At 35.7% G+C, this 17,997-nt stretch overlaps 1 protein-coding gene across 1 annotated transcript in view; it reads right to left on the minus strand.

Moving 5' to 3' along the window:
* Window positions 1-17,997, minus strand: part of SYNE1 (spectrin repeat containing nuclear envelope protein 1) — a 583,464-nt gene that overhangs the window by 207,418 nt on the left and 358,049 nt on the right. Inside the window, 10 exon segments of the mRNA XM_044001388.1 lie at window positions 1,096-1,233; window positions 3,884-4,066; window positions 5,527-5,679; window positions 10,419-10,454; window positions 10,457-10,576; window positions 11,172-11,337; window positions 12,809-13,071; window positions 13,894-14,112; window positions 14,828-14,972; window positions 15,196-15,533. Coding sequence (XP_043857323.1) covers window positions 1,096-1,233; window positions 3,884-4,066; window positions 5,527-5,679; window positions 10,419-10,454; window positions 10,457-10,576; window positions 11,172-11,337; window positions 12,809-13,071; window positions 13,894-14,112; window positions 14,828-14,972; window positions 15,196-15,533 — 1,761 coding nt within the window.

A 17,997-nucleotide genomic window follows, 5' to 3' on the forward strand; every position in this document is an offset into this window, starting at 1 on the left:
GGGGCGGCCAGGTGGTGCAGTGGATAGAGCACCAGCCCTGTAGTCAGGAGTACCTGAGTTCGAATCCGGCCTCAGACACTTAACACTTACTAGCTCTGTGACCCTGGGCAAGTCACTTAACCCCAATTGCCTCACTAAAAAAACAAAACAAAAAAACAAACAAAAAACAAACAAACAAAAAACACAAACAAAAAACCTAATGCATGCTACAACTTAAAGCCTTAGAGATTTGCCTCAAGCACCAAGAGGTTAAATGATTTGTTCAAGGGAACCACAGCTACTATATGTCAGGGGCAGAACTTGAATCCAGATCTTAATGGTTTTACAGCCAACTCTCTATCCACTACACCTCAATGCCTCTTCTATAACACAGGTAGATAATCCAATATGTGATATATTGGATTTTTATCTATACAGTTAACAAATTATTTCATGAGATCTCAGTGACTAAAATGGGGAACTATAAGCTAAGTGATAACACAGTTGGGTGAATGTAAAATTGACCGAATAACAGGAATACTGATTAACAGTTCAATCCTTAAGGGAAAGGTTTCTAGCAGCATACTGCACAATTCTGTCTTTAGACATGTTCTTTTTGTTTTTGTTTTTGTTTTTGTTTTTGCAGGGCACTGAGGGTTAAGTGAGTTGCCCAGGGTCACACTGCTAGTAAGTGTCATATGTCTGAGGCCGTATTTGAACTCAGGTCCTCCTGAATCCAGGGCTGGTGCTTTATCCACTGCGCCACCTAGCTGTCCCCAACATGTTCTTTTTAACATTCTTATCAATTATGTGGATAAAGAGAGATAAAAATGGCTTGTCAAATTTGTAAATAACAGGAATCTGAAAGGAATAGATATTCTATTGACTGCCAAAATCATGACTCTCAAGTCATACTGGAAAATGGGACAAATGAAATGAAATAGAACTTCATAGGAGGAAAAATAAAAACAAACTTCTTGGTTCTACCTACCCACCTTTTTAACAATCAATTGGCCAAATTTTCACACCAAGTCCCTTTAATATCTGACAAAATAAGGCAACTTTGTACCAATTTACACTCTCAGATATTATTTGAAAACTAATGCTCAAAGTTACCTGATAGGAAATGAATTGTTCTCGAAGCTGGCTAGCAGATGTCCAAGCAATATTTCCATGTACCAGGATCTTAGCTTTCTCTACCCATTTCAATATGAATTCCAGCATCTCATTATATTCTTCTAAATGTGCAGCTGCCTGAAAAAAATCAACACAGAACAAGATTTCTTGGTTAAACTACAAGAATTGAGAAATCAAAGCCTTCCACACTGTCATTGTAAAACTATTATAATTTCTCATTTTAAAAATATCTCATAGACTATAATCTCTCTGAGGACATACATATGCCTTACACGAATTCAATATCTACCTTCGATTTTAACTTTGCACAAAACAAGTGCTTAATAAATTTAAAATAAATTAATTAATGAATAAATGAATAAAGAGTAGGAAATGATTAAATTGCCTTTTTAAAAAAATTAATCTCACCAGGCAGAAAAATAGACATGATTTTATTGATTTTTTGAATAATTTGTTTTTGTTACATTAAAGTTCCGTTGTGGTTATTGCTACTATTCCCCTCCTTCACTCCTACCCCATGCAGTCTGACATAGTCTCCATTGTCATTAAGGGCTATTACAGTGTATAGATAGACCTATAACCAGTGAGTTAACCTATGTTGATTAGATTTTTCTGATTGCTTACTTGCTGAAGAAGTCAGAAATAAATGTAAATAAAAGTCTTGCTTACTAAAAAGTTCTAATTACTAGATGGTCAAAAGATGGTATGTTAATTTATTCAATAAACATGAAGCACCTGCTATATGTAAATCATTGTTCTAGGCATTGGGGGAGGAGGGGAAATACATAGTATTTTACCATGCCTGAAGATCTATTTTTAGCCTATTGTGGTTTTGTATGCAAATTTTCAATACTTTGAGCAGGATATTTTCAAATCATGGTTATTAAAACTGGAACAACTAATCCTAATCTGTATGAATAAAGATGTGATGTTATTTTTATAGGCATATCAGAGTTATTGAACAAGAGAAAAATAGAAACAAAACTATTGGCTTCTCAAAACAGGCTCTGCCCTGGCTTACTTCTCTTCTCCCTATATATTATTTCACTTAGTGATCTAGCTCATCAGTTCCCATGGATTTGATTATCATCTCTAAGCTGATGATTCTCAAATCTACCATTCCAGACTAATTACTCAGCTGATTCCCAGTCTCCACTTGCCTTTTGGATACCTCAAACTATATGTTCTACAGACATCCTAAACTCAACTTCTCCAAAACTTTATGATTATCTGTCCCTTGAAATCCTCTCCCTTTTCAAACTTGAACTACCTTATTATTATCTCAGGCTCCACTTATCCTCCCAGTACCCCTAGGTCAAAAGCTAGGTGTTAATCTTAAATTCTGAATCTTCCTCCTGCTCCAATATTCTATCAAATCTGCCTTCTTCTTTCCTCTTATACAGTACTCCAACTCTGGCACAGAACTTTTCTCCTCATAGACAGACTACTGCAAAAGTCTGCTGGTTGTATGACTGCCCAAAGTCTCTCCTCACATTAGTCCATCCTCCACCCAGCTGCCAACATGATTTTTCTAAATCCAAGGTCTGAGAATGTCACCCCCATATTCACCAAGCTCCAGTGCCTCCCTATAACTTCTAAGATGTAATATAAAACCCTCTGCCAGATGAGTACTTCATAACCTAGCCCTCTGGCTCCATTGTTGCAGATTTCTTAGACCTCCCCATCATTCACTCTTCAATCCAATGATATTATTCTCCTTACTATTCCTCAAAAAAGAAACTCCATCTCCCGACTCCAGGCATTTTACCTGACTGAACCTCATTCACTGAATGGAGTCCTTCCTCATCTCTATCTCCTAACTTCTTCCAGTCTTCACTTTCTATAGGAAGCCTTTCTCAGTCACACTAATTAGTATCTTCCCTGGTACATGTGAAGACACACTTTTTAAATAGCTTCTGTACATAATCATAATGTCATTGGTCCTCTTCAAGAATGAAGGATGAACAACCACAACCTTCTTCTATTGATTATTCTCTATTTATCCCATATATAACTTGTCTATGCATAGCTTTTGTATGTTTTCTTTTCCATTAGATAGTAAGATCCTTGAGGGCAGGGATTGTCTTTTGGCTTTCTTTATATCCTTAGTGCCTGGCACATAAATCAACATAAATGTTGATTCATGAAGTGTGATTTTTAAAAAGGGTATTGATATTGTCTTGGAAAAACTTTCTGGAAAAAATAAGATTATGATCTAACTATATGCTCCTTAGGAATACACGGAAGGTCTTAGAAAACAAATGTGTAGGTCATTCTGTAGTAATATCTATGCTGCTCCTTCCATTAGCTTTGATATTCACCAAGGTGCAGTGAAAGGAACAGTGAAGTTTGGAGCAAGGAGAATTTTAGTACCTGTCATTTAGTATCTGTGTGACCTTGAGTAAGTCATCTAAATACTGAGAACCTCAGTTTTTTCATTTTTAAAATGAAGGGATTGGACAATTTGTAAAGTACTTTGCAAACATAAAAGGGGTATATAAATTCTATCTATTGCATCTTCTTAAGCTACTTATTCACCACACACGAGGATGCATCCAATAGTTGCTTTTATATAATCTGTCTCTCAGTGCCTATGAAACATATGATCTAAAATAATTTGATTTATATACAATTTTCAAGAACACTTCTATAGAAAGCTTTATATGAAATAACCACAATTCATACTGCCATCTTTAAAAAGAAAAGAAAAACAGAAACCTTGATGGGCCTGCCTAAGACATACTGATTCATAGATTTGAAAGCCTACCTGATTGAGTTTGGAGAGCCTGTATTCAGCCTGCCTAATGGTCTGCTGGTGAAGCTCAGTCAGTTTCCCAATCCTCTTGGCCAGCTGCTTAGCCAGTTGGCTGTTCTGCTCAGTGAAATCTTGTACAGCTGTATCTAGTTCCATTAGCTTTATATTACAACCATCTAATTCCTCTCCAAGGGCCTAGAGTAAATATCAAAGTCAGAAAACATTACATTTCCCCAAATCCACCCCTCCAAGTTTTCCATTTTTAAAAAGACCATGGTTTTAAAATTGCCTTTTAATTATTTTCATAATTTAGAAATAGTGCTACTCTGACTATGGTTTATTTCTACTCAGGCTGAAAAGAAAGAAGGGATATGGGATCATCTTGATGTTTATTTCCTATGAGCCTGAGTCTAACATTTTCCTTTCCTTCCTTCTTTTTGCTCCACCCAAGATGAATCAGTGAATGACTTAACTCCCCATATCCTGACCTACATCCTGTTCATCTTTAAAACCAAGAAGTTAAAACTTGTTTTCTCATATTGGAAGTAAAAAGTTTATGCTAATTTCATCCAGTTCTGAAGCCACCAACTGGCTAGCATGTTGTTGTCACCCAAATCAGTGCCACTGGAAGTAAAAGAAATGATAGAGCCTTGTGGGTAGCACTATATATAAGTAAGGCATCAAGGTCAAAATGGCCATGTTGCCCAAAGCTAAGTATCTACTTATTTTTATCCTAGAAGGAATCTAATCAGCTATAAAGAAACATTTTAGTACTATATGTTTATCTTATCCATTATTTTAAAAGTACACATTATATTTTGAAAAAAAAACTATATTATTTTTAAATTTTACATTATTTTATCTACTGACATTTATAAACTTCCAGAATTTCTACACCACTACTCAGTTCTTTACAATAGTTGGTCATCTTGAATAGTTATCATCATTCCAAGACAAAGATATAGAGATGTGAAATTAAGCTACCTTATAATATAGTCCATGTTGGAATTCATTGAAATTCTTAATCTGCCACTATGTCTCCTGAGCTTCTTTCTTTTTTCTTTTTTTTTTTTTTTTTTTGCAGGGCAGTGGGGGTCAAGTGACTTGCCCAGGGTCATACAGCTAGCAAGTGTCAAGTGTCCGAGGCTGGATTTGAACTCAAGTCCTCCTGAATCCAAGGCCAGCTCTCCATCCACTGTGCCACCTAGCTGCCCCAAGCTTCTTTCTTATAAGTTAATTTCATGTAAACTTTTCTTTCTAAGTATAATTTCTTCATAATTACAAATTGTAGGGACAGCTAGGTGGTACAGTAGATAAAGCACCAGCCCTGGATTCAGGAGGACCTGAGTTCAAATTGGGCCTCAGACACTTGACACTTACTAGTTGTGAGACCCTGGGCAAGTCACTTAACCCTCATTTCCCCTCAAAAACAAAACAAAACAACAACAACAACACCAGATTGTACTGTGTCAAAGGATAATAACTCCCAATAATATGATGTATCTCTTGAATGATTTCTATTTCTTTCCTCTAGTATGCTAATGAGGGGGTGGGATATTATCAATACAATAATGACCCTACCCTAATTTTGATTTCATTCTTTCAGTATCTATTTTAAGAAGTTCCAACTCTGGATGTTATTTTTCTTTACTTACCTTCTGGTCAATTTTAGCTTGTGCTAAATCATTTGTCTTTGCCTTCAGCTTAGTCAAAATTGTTGTGAGTTCTTTTGCTATCCTCTGAATTTTTTGGCTGAATTCCTGATTCATTGCTTTGTTCCTCTGGGCTTCTTTTTCTTTGGCTTGGATCTAAAAAAATCAATGACAGAAAAACCAATCATAATAATTCTTACCACAAGCTTCTAATTATTGATTACCTACAATGATGCTACTCCCTAATAGAAGCAGTCATTAAAACTTTGGACTAGTGGGCTTAAGTCAAATCAATGACAGCCAGATCCCTCTTTTCACAGCAACAAATTCTACAACTCCACTCATTTAATGATTAACCAAGCCCAATCCTTGCTTTTCTTAACATTTGTGGATATTTCTGCTGTCATCTGAAGAGAAAAAAGAGAATCTGTACATAGTAAGGATATTGTTAATATGCCTTAGCAGAGTGCTTGGCACAAAAGCTCATGATAAATGCTTGTCTAACTGCTGTCTAAATTTCTTAGCAATTTGCTAGTAAGAGGTGTTTTGACTTTTGTGTTAATGTCCAGTTAATTATTTTTTAAAACTTTTTAAAGTACAAAGTGCCCTGATAGCATGTCAACAAAATGTCAATAAGCTCATAATTGTAAAGGATGAGAAAGAATGACAATAGTATTTATTTCTTCCTGGTGTCACTGCTTTGTTTTTACAGTGAATGATTAAACTTGAAGCTTTAAATGTACAGACAAAGGAAAGCAAAATGGAAAAATGTTTCATTATTACTCCCATATATGGTTCATATCAGTATCTCCATTCCAATCCTCTTGCCTGAACAACAGGTTTCATTTCCAGTGGCCTCTGGTTTATGTCCATTCAAATGTTCTGACAAGGCCTCAAACTCAATGTGTCCAAAGTTGAATTCTTCATCTCTACCCTTTAATTCATCTCTTCAGCAGACCTCTTTGTGTTTATAGAGTCACTCCAAAGCTTAGAATTATGTTGACTATTTTGCTCTCATTCTTCCTCACCACCTCCTTAGAAAATTGACACACAGCTCTTCTTAGTTCTGCCTCCATAATACTGAAGTCTCCCCAATTCAGGTACTTATCACCTCTCATCTGGATTATTATGTAGACTCCTAGTTGGATTCCCTGCCTCTGGTCTATTCCTGTCCAATTCATCACTGACACAATCGTCAAAATATTTTGCCTAAAGAACAGCTCTGATTATGATCTTCTCCCATTCAAAAATTCTGCAGTGGCTCAATTGCTCCTACTTTAAAATATAAACTGCATAGCTGAGCATTTGACTTCTTTCAAAACTGCTTCCAAATTTCCATTCCTGACTAATTTCACTTTCAAACACTTCATATTGTCTCCACTTTCTATGTGCAGTTTTGCTTGGTTTGAACTCCATGGAAAAAGATGCCCCACTGCTAGGTACCCGTTGGTATCCTTTCCCTCACCCTGTTCTAGTTTCCTTTTGTGTGCTGTCTTCCTTCATTAGAGTGCAAGCTTCTTGAGGGCAGAGACTGTCTTTCTTTTTCTTATTTGCATTTCCAATGCTGAGTACAGTGGCTGGCACATAGTAGGCACTTAATTTTTTACTGAACTGAATTGAAAATTTTAGGATGTTCAGTTATTTTCTGAAGTTGACACACCTTCAAAAACACTGGACCTGGAAGGGGAATTAGCATTCTCTTTGTAACTCATTACCAGTTGAAATTCCTCCTTTGGTGGCAATCACTTGGCAATTTCTTTGAGTGTCACTCTATCTAGATATGGGCCAGCCAGGTGGTGCTGTGAATAGAGTGCTGGGCCTGAAGTCAGGAAGACCTGAGTTCAAATTCAATCTCAGACATTTACTGGCTATGTGACTCTGGACAAGTCACTTGACCCTGTCTGCCTTAGTTTCTTCATCTGTAAAATTATTTGGAGAAGGAAATGGCAAGCTACCTCAATATCTTTGCCAAGAAGACCTGAAATAGTGTCATGAAGACTCAGACACAACTGACATGACTGAAAAATTATCCAAATATATTACCCCAACTAGATCCTTTTGAAAATTACCTACCCACATCCAGTTCATTTTTGATAAATTCCCAAGAAGATCATCCTGTCCCTCTGCATCACAACCCAAAGTTGATGTCTTCTCAGACACTGTGACTCCCTGTTTCATAAGTGTCTTTATCTCCCATGATTTACTCCTTCACTCCACCTCAACCATATACAGCGACAGTCAATTGAGCTGACTTTGTCCACCATAAACGTCATCTACTCTTAGTAAGCCTTTACAGCAAAGATATTTTTACTACTCTTTAGGTCAGCCTATCTAATCTTCCATACCAGCTGTTCCAAGCCTTGTCTTCTGTCATTAAGTCTCTCACACCATTCCCTCCTCCTACTCTCACAGCAAAGGACCTATAATTTGCTTTGAAAAAAGAGATTTGCAGTAAGATTCCTCTTCTTTCCTTTTCTACATGTAAAAAAACCCCCAAACCCTTGACATTATCTCTCACCCTTTCTTGCTTAATTCCAATCTTTGATGAATAAGTGGGTCTTCTTCTAGCTAAGGGTAACCACATTTCTTTTATCCTTAGTCCAGTCTATTTTAGTCTCCTACAGCAGACTACTCTATTATCATTTCTCCTCTCTCTCTAATCTCTCCCTGTCTACTAGCTCATTCTTTGTTGTCTACAAACATGCCCAGGCCTCCCTCATCCTTAAACATTTCTCACTCTGCCCTACCATTTCCTTCTGCTATTGCCCTACATTTATATTCTCTTTATTGTCAAACTATTAAAAAAATAGAACTTGTCTACATTTATGGTTTCTACTTCTTTTATGTCTCAACTCCTTGCAGTCTGAGTCATTATTTCATAACTCAACTGAGATTGTTGTCTCCAAAATTATTAATGGCCTTGCTAAATACAATGAGCTTTTGTCAGTCTTCCCTCTTTATCTCTTTAAAACATTTGACCATGGAAAGGGGAAAGGGACCCACATGTACAAAAATATTTACAGCTGCTCTTTACGTGGTGGCAAGGAATTGGAAGTTGAGGGGGTGCCCATCAATTGGGGAATGGCTGGACAAGTTGTGGTATATGAATACAATGGAATACTATTGTGCTGTAAGAAATGATGAGCAGGAGGAGTTCAGAGAAACCTGGAGGGTCTTGCGTGAGCTGATGATGAGTGAGATGAGCAGAACCAGAAGAACATTGTACACAGTATCATCAACATTGAGTGTTGATCTACTGTGATGGACTATATTCTTCTCACCAATGCAATGATACAGAAGAGTTCCACGGAACTCATGATGGAAGAGGATCTCCAAATCCAAGGAAAAAAAAAAAAAGAACTGTGGAGTATAGATGCCGAATGAACCATACTATTTCTTTTGTTTTTGGTGCTGTTGTTTTTTTCTATTTTGAGGTTTTTCATCAGTGCTCTGATTTTTTCTCTTATAACATGACTAATGCAGAAATAGGATTAATGTTATTATGTGTATATGTGTGTGTGTGTGTGTGTGTGTGTGTATATATATATAACCTATACCAGATTACCTGCTGTCTAGGGAAGGGGGAAAGGAGGGGAGGGAGGGAGAAAAATCTGAAATTGTAAAGCTTGTATAAACAAAAGATGAGAACTATCTTTACATGTAACGGAAAAAATAAAATACTTTATTAATTTTAAAAAAAACATTGACACTGTTGACCACTTTTTATTTATGGATACTCTCTTCTCAATTTTTTTTCATTAAACTCTTCTTTCTTCCTTCTCCAACTACCTGTCTGCTCCTCAGTCTCCTTTGCTAGATCATCATTAACTAACTGTGATTGCAATTAAGAGTCTGTCCTGGGGGGCAGCTAGGTGGCAAAATGGATAGTGCACCAGCCCTGGAGTCAGGAGTACCTGAGTTCAAATTTGGCCTCAGACACTTGACCCTGTGTGACCCTGGGCAAGTCACTTAACCCCAATTGCTTCACAAAAAGAAAAAAAATAGAGTCTGTCCGGCCCCTATTTTCTTTTCTCTACTCTCCTGTTTATCTTCTTGCTCTCTTACTAACCTCTTCTGTGTAGATAACTCAAGATCCTAGCCTCTCTCTTTCCTAATTTCTAATCTCTCTATAGACTAATCTCTTTAGAGAGTTATTGGACATTTCAACTTCATATCCTGTAGATATCTCAAACAACATATCTAAATCTGAACACATTATTCTTTCCCTCAAACTTAACTTTATTTCAAACTTTCCTGTTTCTTTTAAAAGCAACATTATCCAACTCCATAATTTCAAAGAATCTTATTCACTGTTTATCATGCCATTTATTCAAAATATATATCAATTATGTCTATTGTCTAAGAATAAGCTCAGTTTGGAAAGGCTGATCACCAGTCTGACCAGAGGGTAGTGAGTTTTTGGCCACAGTAATTTTCAAAGACTATGCATAAATTTCATGATGGGTTGTTGTCATTTGGATTCCTATGGCTTATTCACTGCACCTATGAAGGGAATACCAAATAATGAAGTCCTGCTATGTTAATGTATCATGTAATTTATATGCATTGGGCCCCTTTACATAATCAAAATATACAGAATATATTATATATTAGATAGGCCTTGAAGCAAAGCTTGATGATTTAAATTATTGTAGGGGTCTCTAGTTGTTTTTTGTTTTTTGCTTTAATAATAAATAGCATAATATCTGTTACTAGATATTATATTCTTGGTAAGGACACATTTTTATCATATATAACACTAGCACTATGAAAAATACAGTCTGTGTCACAATAATTTGCCTTATGATAAAGTCTGTTTTCTGGAAAATAGAAAACCTTCTATGGTGTTAATTTTTAAGATATTACAAAACAAGAAGGGGTAGGGGTGTTTTTACCTGATCACGTACAGTCCCTATGTCCATTGCTATTTCAGGCTAACTGAAGAGAGAGCTTCAGAAGGTAATAGGGTATAGAGACCGAGGTATTTATTTTTCTGCTCTTCAGTCACTTTCTCAATGGCCTGGTGGCGACTGCTGGCTTCTGTCAGGAGACCCTATAAAAAAATCAAAATCAAATCATTTCAGATTGCCTAATGGCATGAAGATGAAACTTTATCATGAGTAAATAGAGGAAGCTTATGTATTAAGCTTAAACTTATATAAAAATAGAGTAGTCAATTAACCCTGTTTACCTCAGTTTCCTCATCTGTAAAATGAGCTGGAGAAAGAAGTGGCAAACTGTTATCTTTGCCAAGAAAACCCCAAATGAGGTCACAGAGAATTGGACATCACTGAAAAATGGCCAAAAAATATTTCTGTCTCTTTAAGACTCTCTTTAATGTATTCAGTTCATTTAACCAAAACCACTATGAAACTGCATGTGCCCTACAATTTTTTGACAAAGCTTCAACAACCCAATTTTTTTTTTTGGTGAGGCAGTTGGGGTTAAGTGACTTGCCCAGGGTCACACAGCTAGTAAGTATCAAGTGTCTGAGGCTGGATTTGCACTCAGGTCCTCCTGAATCCAGGGCCAGTGCTCTATCCACTGCGCCACCTAGCTGCCCCAACAACCCAATTTTCACAGATGTCTTGTGCACCAAAAAGTGTGCCTGATTATTCAGAAGGGGTATAAAATATAGTCTTTTCTACCTTCAATTCCTCAAGTTGAACATCTATTTCCATTGTAGGATTCACCAAATATTCTTTTGTTTCCTGAATCCAGGACTTGACTGAATGAATCTTGGTCTCTACTACTTCACGATCCTTTAGTTCTTGCTTTACCAACTTTCCATTTTTCTTCACTTTCTCCTGCATGCTACAGAAATATCAAAAAGGGAATAGTCAAGTGAATTTGAGGGAAAATAAACAATCAGTAGGTTAAAACATAGAGTCCAAAGAAAAAAAATCAAACCTCTGAAATCTAGGATCCCTATACCCATTAAATATATATGTATGTGTATGTATACACACACATACACACACACACACACACACACACAAATAAAACAACAAACTGACAACTTTACAAATAAAGAGATTATATGGGATGAATTTTATTGGGAAAACATATACTGTGTCAACAGTCTAATGCTTGGCACAGTTTAGCTCAGGGAATGTAAAAAAAAATGAAAGTATAAAACAGACTCCAATTTGGAGGATGAAAAATTAAGAACTAACTAAATCTTTTTGCCACTTATTTACAATTAATTTTATCAAATAAATTATTCTGTGCATTTACTAGGTTTCTACTTCACTTTGCTTTGTAAGACATACATCATTAATATGTCACATTTTAATGAGGCATGTTTGCTTACCTTTGTAATAATAAAAATAGCTTCATAATAAGTAATGAATTGAAGAATTTCCACAAACTTTACATATATTAACTCACTCAATCTTTATACCAAACCTGTGAGGCAGGCACTATTATTACCTTTATTTTAGAGATGAGGAAACTGAGGCACAGAATGTTAAGTTACTTGCCCAGGGTCACACAACTAGTAAATGCTTTAAGCAAGATGTGAACCCAGGTCTTTCTTACTCCAAGTTCAGTATTCTATGTACTGCACTAATTGGCTGCTTATATTATATATAATTACATATAATTATATACATATATATAATATATATAATTACATATAACTAGTATCTATAACCAATGAATAGCTCTGTTTGTTTCAAATAACTATATCCAAATATTTTTAAATGAAACACACAATAAGATGATCCTATAAGTATAGCTTCTTAGTTTTTAGCTGGATTAATATTTTTAAACTACCACTAACCCTACCAAGTCTCTCTGGGAATGATTCCTGAAATCAGTATCTTAAGTCCCGACTGCTCACACAGATGAAAGGAAGAAATTGCTTATCGGTTTCTCTACCAGACATATCTACCTGGATGTCTTGATGGCCCTTCAAACTCAACATGTACAAAATAAAATTCTTCATTGCCACACACACCCTACCTGTTCTGGTCCTGTCTTCCTCATTTCTGTTAATGGTGCAACCAACCCAGTTATTCAGCCTTGAATTTTAGCTATCCTATAAGGGTTGTCCTGCAATCCCTATTAGAATATTAACTCCTTGTGATCAGGGTCTATTTACAACTCTAGGGCTTTGTACATAGTAAGCTTTCACAAATGCCTTTCCATTCATTCAGCCATTCAAACAATGTACAAGGCACTGTGTTAGGTACCAGTGATAGCAATTTTAAAGACACAACCTTATTTTATTTTCATATGTCCTCATGTCATTCTTATATAACAGAAAGAACTGAATGCTTACTTAAGACATCTATCTTGCATTGCTGTGATTTCTTGAATGATAGGTAGCTCTTCTTCAGGAGATGACTCTCCTTCCCCATCATGCAACATGTTCAGAGCTTGTTGCTTCAGTACACCTAGGGCTGCCTGCTGCTGTTCCACCTCAAGAATAAAAGTGTCATGGTATTCAAGGAGAGCCAAGAGCTCCGTTTTTGAGGCTTTTTCTGCTGAGCTTCCAGGTAAATTGTCTTGTAACTGATCTATCATTTCTGTGGCTTTTTGAACCTAAAGATCCACATAAAAATTTATAAATCACAAAAGAAGCTACTGAAAATCAAAGATGAGAAAACATTCAAATAGAGGCAATTCTACCCCCTAACCAACTCCTCCCCCTCCCATTCTATTAAACTTGGCATTGATACATTAGGACCAGTCTAATAATGAGTGTGTAACCTCTTAAGGACTGGAGGATTTAAACACCACACCATAATTGGCATGAGGAAGGGGCAACTCCTCATCATCTCAGGTTCCCTGCTCCAGTCCCAACATAGCCAGGAGCTATCGATGATATAAGGAAGTCACAATTATTCCTGGAAATACTGTCAGCAAAATCTGAATAGAGAGATTTTAAATTTTTATCAAAGCATCAATTTATTTTAGAGATGGAGGAAATACGACTAATCATTTAACTATTCCAGACTGAAATGGGCTACGTTTCATGTTTCTTCGGGTAATCTGTATATTTTCCACTCTTCTAGAAACCAGCTGGAGAAGATGCATTGCCAAGAGTCTGCTAACTCTCTACATTCCATATGAAAGCCTTGCAAAGAGGATTTTGCTTAGGATTTTCTTATGTGAGCCTGACTCTCAACTTGGATAAAATAATGTTTTCTAGCATCATGTATTCGTTACTTTTGTCCATGAATGTAAAATAGTAAAAATGATCCAATCAACAAAAACTATTTCTGAGCTTTGGAATCAGAAGATCAGGATTAGAATTCTTACTCTGCTGTTTACTCTGAGGTAAACTGTGTAGCCTCATTGGACCCAAGGGTTTGGTCAGGAAGAGCTAAGCCTTATGATCCCTAATGTACTAAGGAAATTTACCTTGCTATTGAAGCTTTTCCACTCATCCACTGCATCTTCCAGAATCTTCTCCTGGTCCTGAGCTACAGCACGAATGCGTGTCCAGCGTTGCCAGACTGTAGTCATTGACCTGCTGATGGTCGCCTTGCTGGCATCATTTCCATTTTTTTCTAACTGAGAAGCCTTCTCTTCTAGGGCTATAATCCTGTCATGGAAGGAGCTTACTAGAGATACTAGTGACTGAAAAAAATAAAGGAAAGATGGGGAAGGTTGTTTTTTTTTTTTTAATGCATCAATGAATGTTTCCATGTTTTAATTCTTAGAATATTTGGTGTGGTATAGGTACCAAAGGGTCTATACTTTTCCACAGAAAGATTTTTCCTATGCTTAAAAAGGTCTTGATGTTTAGAAAGTATCTTAGAAGATGATAACATTTTTAAGTGAAGGAGAAAAAGTTTATCTATTAAAAGTGACTATTCTTTCAATATTTGGAATGTCTTATTGTGAACTAGTTACATAAAATAAGTGAGCAGGACTGGGTATATAGAGCTTTATCCAGATTCAAACTTTACTGAGATTTCTGCAAAAGAGCTTAAAGTTGTAGTTATTAATTGATTGAAAATTATTTGAATCATTCCATATCATCACCAGCGATCAGTACTTACTTAGCACCCACTGACTGCCATGCCTTCCAAAGGCATGCCATGTCAATATGCTTTCTTAGAAAATCACAGAAGTGCCTCTATTTGTAAATCATGGAAAGGCATTTCAGATGGAGAAGCCTGATGATTGATGACAATTACTTATCATTAATTGGAAAATGATTCAACGTATATTATTCACATTTATGGGGCTTGGATGAAAATAAAACAAAGTTTAAAATGAACTTTTCCTATAGCCTCTTTTTTTTGAAAAGTTCACTGAAATTACATAAAATCAACACAGGAAATCTTACCTTGTGGTCCAGTAATTTTTCTTCTGCTCCACAACTGGAAGAAGCTTTGGATACAGAAAATTCAGATAATTTCTTTTCAGCCTCATTCATCAGCTCAATAACTTCCTCTCTTGATTTCTGGTAATCCTGCCATTGAGTTGCACATCTTAGGGGGGAAAAAGATGTGAGACCAATAAAGCATTGACAGAGAATAAATAATGTGGAATAATACATTGCTATGCAGAGCTCTGGTTCTAATTATGTCTAAAGATACCAAAGAACCTAGAGTAAATATACATGCTAATGTAGATAATTAGTGTACTCTTATTTCCACTATGAAAATCCTCTTCATTTAACTTTGAAAGATTAAAAAGAAACCAAAGAGATACCTTTGCAATAGGTCTAATTGGATTTGGGATTCCTGAATGACTCTCTTGCCCTTTTCTTCCAAGGAAGCCACTTTCTGCAGCAGTTCTTCCTTTCCAGTGGTTTTGATAAATGGTTCCAGTTTAGACACCAAAACTTGAAGCTCTGCCAGATGACTCTGGAACTCATTTTCTGTGCTGAAAAATTCCATGTGGCTTCTTAGGTTCTCTTCTGAGCCTTCCACATCCAATCCACTCCCTTCCAGCTGTAATAATTCTTGGGCATCCTCAAGCCAGTCTTTAGCTGTTTGAAATACTTGATAATACTTCTGACACAATTTATATACGTTAGTCAATGTGGCCTATAAAGCAATAATTGCAGAAAAAAAAATTCAATGATTTAAGAATAAGGGCAGAGTGAAAATGGATAATACCTTTATTATAACATCACTGATACACTTAGGTGATTCAATAATGTGCAAGAAACTAAATGTTTCTTTAGAATACAGTAATCATTCAGTCTTTGAACAACTTCAAGCAACCAGAACTGCCTTGAACCTGAACAAGATAGTTTTTTTTAAAGTTCTGATAGCATAGAAACAGTCCCTGAGAAGGTAACAATGCCAAAAACAGCAGAGTTGATCAGCTGAAGGGAAGATCATCCTCAATAATTTTTTTTTTTTTTTTTGCGGGGCAATGAGTTGTCCAGGGTCACACAGCTAGTAAGCGTCAAGTGTCTGAGGCTGGATTTGAACTCAGGTCCTCCTGAATCCAGGATTGGTGCTTTATCCACTGCAACACCTAGCTGCTCCTATTCTCAATAATTCTATGTGACTAGCTAGTTGGCCAACATGAAGAAAAATAGTGCTCTGAATAGCAGGGTAGTGCTACAAAAGCCAAGTCTGTGCAAATGCTACAAAGTGTGAGAGAAGTTGCCCAAAATATTTTAAAGCAGAATATTTAAGAAATGACACAAGAAAATGGAGATAAAAGGTTGGGAGGTTGTGTTGATTGATGCGACAGGAATTACAAGCTAAATAATCATAGAATTTAGAGATCTAATCAAAGTTCACCATTTCTAAAGGGACATGGAGAAACTGTCCTGAAGTGAGAAGCAGTAAAGAGGAGTCCTTTACTAATGTAGTAGTATATACAAAGGCAGTAATATATAGGTAGGTGTGTGACAAAAGTTATTCTAGGAATTGATAGATTCCTGACTTTGTACAGTATGTATCTATCTCTTGCTCAGTGACCCAACAGTAATCTGGAATGAAAAAAAGGCTTTACAATTTATTTTTCAAATGAGAAACAGGTTGAACTGAAATGTTGGTATATTCCTAATTGGAGGGTTCTGTGATTCCACCCTTTTCGGATCATAATGCAAAAAATTATATTCAATAAAGGACTGTAGAAGGATAGATTAAAAATTAATTAGAAAGTAAAAAAAACTAATCCTAAGGAATGATTGGTTCAAAGAACAAATCATAGAAACAATCAATAATCTCATTAAAGTGAATGACAATAATGAGACAATAAACCAAAATTTGTGGGATGCAGACAAAGCAGTACTTAATTTAATTTTTTTATCTCTAAATGCTTACATAAATAAATGAGAGAAAGAACAGATCAATGAATTGGCCATTCAACTAAAAATGTAGAAAAAAACTTTTAAAAATACCTAATTAAACACCAAAATGGAAATCCTGAAAAATCAAAGGAGAGATGAATAAAATTGAAAGTAAAAAAAAAATGTACTAATAAGTAAAACTAGGAGCTAGTTTTATAAAAAAAAAAAAACAATAAAATATACCAGTAGTTAATTTGATTTTTTTTAAAAAAATCCTGGGGCAGCTAGGTAGCACAGTGGATAGAGCACCAGCCCTGGATTCAGAAGGACCTGAGTTCAAATCTGTCCTCAGACACGTAACGCTTACTACCTGTGTGACCCTGGGCAAGTCACTTAACCCCAATTGCCTCAGCAAAAAAAAAAAAAAAAAAATCCTGTCCCTCCTCAGATATTTACTAACTTTGAAACCCTGTGAAAGTCAATTAATTTGTTTGTCTCAGTTTCCTTAACTGTAAAAAAGAGATAATAATAGCACTTCTCTCCCAGAATTGTTGTAAGTAATAAATGAGATACTTTCAAAGCATTTACCATAGTGTCTGACACATAGTAAGTACCTTATAAATGTTAGCTTCTATTATTATTATTATTATTATTATTATTATTATTATTATTATTATTATTAAAATAGAACCTCTAGAAACAGGAACTTAATTTTCCTGGATTTTTAAACGTGGCACATAAATGCAGATTGATGACAGAGTATAAATGAATGTTTGAATGGACAAGGATTTTTGTGTTTTGTTTTCTGAGTAGGTTCATCACCTATTTATACTTTCACTGATTAATTATTGAATTAGGCTAATCTAAGAAAAGTAATAGAGAACTGCATCACCTACCCTAAGGGATCAGAATGACAGAGAAAATTTAACCTGGTCCCTGAATGCCAATGTAACTTTCTCAATTCAATCTATAAACCGAGATGTTCTCTGTAATAAAAAATGCTATTTTGGAAGGCAACTTAAGAGTTGATTAATTTTATAGAGGTTACAAAGTGTTTTTCATCTCATTAAAACTTTAAAAATATAACAACAATAATAAAAAAACAATCATTAGTACTTTATAGAATGCTTAGGTTTGCAAAATGCTTTATAGTAACATCTCATTTTATTCTTACAACAACCCATTCAGATAGATGCTATTAGAATCCCCATTTTACAGATGATGAAACTGAGTCAAAAAGAGGCTAAGTGACTTTCCTA

Source organism: Dromiciops gliroides, chromosome 4 (assembly GCF_019393635.1).
Source record: "Dromiciops gliroides isolate mDroGli1 chromosome 4, mDroGli1.pri, whole genome shotgun sequence".
NCBI lineage: Eukaryota > Metazoa > Chordata > Mammalia > Microbiotheria > Microbiotheriidae > Dromiciops > Dromiciops gliroides.